At 40.7% G+C, this 4,406-nt stretch overlaps 1 protein-coding gene across 1 annotated transcript; it reads right to left on the bottom strand.

Annotated features, from left to right (window-relative positions):
• Positions 1–1,417: 1,417 nt before the first annotated feature.
• Positions 1,418–4,305, bottom strand: LOC108364068 (odorant receptor 67c-like). The gene is made up of 4 exons (XM_017617629.1): positions 4,091–4,305; positions 3,819–4,017; positions 1,685–1,840; positions 1,418–1,498 (listed from the first exon to the last, which is right to left on the bottom strand). The coding sequence occupies exons 1-4, from the start codon at positions 4,303–4,305 to the stop codon at positions 1,424–1,426; spliced, it is 645 nt and encodes a 214-aa protein (XP_017473118.1). The 3' UTR covers positions 1,418–1,423.
• Positions 4,306–4,406: the final 101 nt, after the last annotated feature.

Raw genomic sequence — 4,406 nt, forward strand, 5'->3', positions numbered from 1 at the left:
CTTTTCGATAGCCCTGACAGTTTCTGAGAAATTAATTAATCATTCCAGATTTTATTTTTTTTTTTATGGAAAAATGCAAAAAATCCAAACTTTAACAGAGAAAAAGTCAAAAAATAACAGTTTGTGTGTAAACAATTTGCACTTGTGATAAAGCCTGTTCATTTAGAAAAAAAACTATGCTACCAATGAAGGAAGTCGATATATAAATAACAAAATTAATGATTGGTCAAATGAAAGTGCGCAAGGATTTTTTGTATGAAATATCAGCAGAAAAGAGTGTTACTCATACGCCACGTACACCTGAGTAGGTAGAGTGCTTGCATCGAAAATAAGAGGTGTCAGAAATTATTCGTTATTAGTTTCATTTGCTTTAATTTCCCGTATCTCGTATTACGATTATTCAATTGGTTCGTAAGATATACGGGATTAAGTGAAACCACTATTTTTTAAAGCTGAGTAACGGTAAATTGCATATATCTCGAAAAGTTATTCGTAGAAAAAAAAATTATCTCGATGTTCGTAATAACCGGGGAATTCTACATGGGAATTGGATAGTGGCATCCACAGAACATTTTTGCTGTAAACCAGTTTTATTGATGCCAACTACATCACGAGCTGCATTCAGAATTAAAACTCTGTGGAGCGCAGTGCACATAAATGGCAAGAGCAAGATCCAATTGTATGTACGCTTGGGCTCCGATTGGGTACGCTTAAGGCGTGTCGCACAGGGGGGGCAAAATATAGATTCCTCTATAGAGACTCAAAAAATTAAAAAAACATTTTTTTTTTTTTTCATCTAATACCCAAAATCGATACTACCATAGTCGAGGATACCACATCTAAATTTTGATCCCAATTGTAGTCGGAAGGCATGTCGGAAAGGGCTCAAAGGCTAGATGCCTCTATGGACTCAAAAAATTAAAAAAACATTTTTTTTTTTTGCATTTAATACTCTAAATCGATACTACTAAAGTCGAAAATATCACATATAAATTTTGGTCCCGATTGGAGTCGGTTAAGACGTCTTCATAGGGTAATCTGAAATTTGGCCCCTGTGCGACACACCTTAACCGACCCCAATCGGGGCTACAATTTATATGTGATATCTTCGGCTATAGTAGCATCGACGTAGGGGTTGAGGGTTAGAAAAATCTGAGTAGTAGGGCTACAGGCATACCGATGGAATAGTCTTTGATTATGGCAAACCAGCATCACATTGTCCACCCAAATATCCATTAAAAGATCTCACATATTCGACATTATGCACACGCAATCTTGCAAATCTGGATGTGGATGAAGAAAATCATGCTGCAGGCCAGATCAAACTTTCACATGGGCTTTTGATTTTTATTCTATTACACTTTATTGGTATTTACTTTTCATTACAATGCATTATTTGTTTTTGTTTTTTTTTTTTGCTTAACTATGTAAATTTAGTTCCCTTTCTCTCCATACTGGTACGCAATAATGCAAAAAACTGATAAGACATGCTGATCACCTGCAGAGAAATGAAAACGTAGGTACATAAATATTTGTAGTACTTAAATATCAACAGGAAAATGAGATTCTATAATTATATATATAGTTTTATACTTGGTTGCCTTATATATATATATTTCTTCATGCCACGACAATTTGTGTTAAAGGCCGCTTAGCTATTTTGGCTTCACAGAATTCTACTCACTTTCATGTAGGCGCGAAATGAAATTGGCGGCATGAATGGCGCCCGTATGGAGGCTGGTTTTTGGCTGCGCATTATCAATATGGTTAGTAAACGTTTGTAGCGCTTATCACAATCGAACCAATTTTGATTATAGGCCGCATCTCCAACTCGCATGCTCTGTAAAAAAAAAAAATATTATGAATGTATTTGTACATGGATTGCTTTATCATGAGGGTGTTTCCGCGGCCCGGACGGTATCCCTGTGAAGGTTCTAAAGGGAATCGGAGATTCACTCCCGAATATGTTGCTACAGAGAAAAAGCAGCACCTAACGCTTATTGGCAAAGAAAAGGAGTCCCCGGCGGCATACAGGCCATTGTGCATGCTCGATACCGTGGGAAAGCTCTACGAACGACTTTGAAAACCACGACTAACAGCGGCAATACAGGAGGCAGGAGGGCTGTCGCCAAGACAACACAGTTTGAGGCCAGGAAGATCCACATTGGGGGCCATCCAAGACGTCGTTGAGAGTTTCCGCGCTGAAAGGAAACCACCACTCTCGAAAAATATTCCTCTTGGCAACACTAGACGTGAGAAACGCCTTTAATAGCGTTAGATGGACTGACATAATCGATACCTCACAGTCCCGCTATCACGTACACAGCCAATTGATGAAGGTAATACGCAGTTACTTGCGTGACCGCATGCTCCTCCATGAAACAAGCGATGGAGTCATGACAAAGGCGATAACTTCGGGGGCAGCCCAAGGCTCTATATTGGGCGCCGACCTTTGGAACATAAATTACCACGGAATATTAGAAATAGACATGTTAGACGATACTCATCTAGTCATTTTCGCAGATGATGTCGCAGCGGTAATTAAGGCCAGGGACACTGTAGAAGCACAAAGAAAACTCAACCAAGTCATGCTACGTACCAAAGGGTGGCTAGATGACCACGATCTAAGGCTTGCCAATAACTCCTGCTAACACAAAGACGCATTCCTGTTGAAGTCGAAATTAGGGTCTGTGACATAGTAACTCGCTCCAAGAAATCTGTGAAGTATCTAGGACTAATATTGGACTTGTAAGCTGGCATACTGAGCGCAAATACAGCACGCAGCTAAGAAAGCACAACTAGTGACAGCATCGCTCAGCAAACTGAAGGCAAATATTGGAGGACCAAAACAAAGCAAGATAAAACTCCTAATGGACATAACCACGTCAATCCTCCTCTATGGCAGCGAAATTTGGGCAGACGCACTGGCAGGAGAAAAAAGAAGGAGGATATTATCTTCAGTACCACGCACAGCTGCTCTTAGAGTGGCATCAGCTTACCGTACCGCATCTGAGCCAGCGTTTCTAGTAATAAGCGGAATCCTACCCATAGATCTAGTGGCTAAAAAAACGCAAAATGAAGTGGGGATCAAGCCAAGGCCTCGCTGACGACTGTGCAAGAAATAGAAGAGCAAATACAGGCCCTTTGGTAAAAGCGTTGGCATGCAGAAAAAATGGGAAGGTGAACAGCAAAACGCATACCTAAAATGCAAGATGGACAAGGCAGTAAGCCTGAGCTCTTTGTATGATGCCGAGCTAAACGACGCCGAACATACGTTCTTCAAATGCCGAAGACGGCAAAGAGAAAGAAATGCGCTTGATCGACAAAATAGGCAAAATCGCCGGAGAGAACATAGTCAAAAAAATGACGAGTTGCGAAGAAAACTGGAATAACATCGCAACGTACACAGAAAATATCTTGAGAGTCGAAAAATGAGAGAGCACGCATAGTTAGCTACAAGGGGCGGTCCTGGACGAAGTCTCTGAAAAGACCTCTACCCCAAAGTAATGCAAAGGCGGTTCCAGGGTAAGGGTAGCGAAGAGTCCAGAGAAGGGGTTTAGGGTGAATTTAGCGATTCTAATATTTTTACCTAACGTAATAGGTACCTTATTAATGCGTCATAGTCTATGGTTTGTCCTAGTATGTTGCTCTCGCCAGAAAGGACTAGTGCTGGCTGGTTAAACAAAAAGAGTGCTTCTAAAAGGCTGCGTACATGGCATTATTAAATTTTTTAATAAAAACATACATTTACAAATACCTAGTTATGAGGGTGTATCGTTTGTCAGCTCTGTATACATATTTACATAACATTCACTTACCGCCGTCATCAGCTCGTCACCATAATAGCAAACCACAAATACTTGCACCAATGACGCTGTGAGAAAAATAATATATTTTACAATATCTTCTTTAGATGAAGCAGTCACTTGAAATCCAATAAAGCAGATGGTCAACGAAGCAGTTAGAAAATTCAAGAGCAAAGAGAAGCTGAAAATGCTGTTGACATGTTCGCTCAACCTGCAACGGAAACAAAGCAAACAATATTCTAAACATTTTCGTATTTCTCGCATCTACCAATTCTACAACTCACTTCAGACACTTGGCATGCATCACAATTAAAGCCTTCAAATACTCCAAATCCTTCTGCACATCCGACTGCGATGCGCCACCAAACTCCTCGAGGCAACGTGAAATGAAATCGAAGTGCATACAAAGTTGTGTCACCGAGGCCACCAATACAAGGTCGGCCGAGAGGAAGGCCACACCAGCCAAATATGCGCCATGCACTTGTCCCAAATANCGCATCTACCAATTCTACAACTCACTTCAGACACTTGGCATGCATCACAATTAAAGCCTTCAAATACTCCAAATCCTTCTGCACATCCGACTGCGATGCGCCACCA

This window comes from Rhagoletis zephyria, unplaced genomic scaffold, assembly GCF_001687245.7.
Source record: "Rhagoletis zephyria isolate East Lansing unplaced genomic scaffold, Rhagoletis_zephyria_1.1 Rzeph_scaffold_01455, whole genome shotgun sequence".
NCBI classification, from domain to species: domain Eukaryota; kingdom Metazoa; phylum Arthropoda; class Insecta; order Diptera; family Tephritidae; genus Rhagoletis; species Rhagoletis zephyria.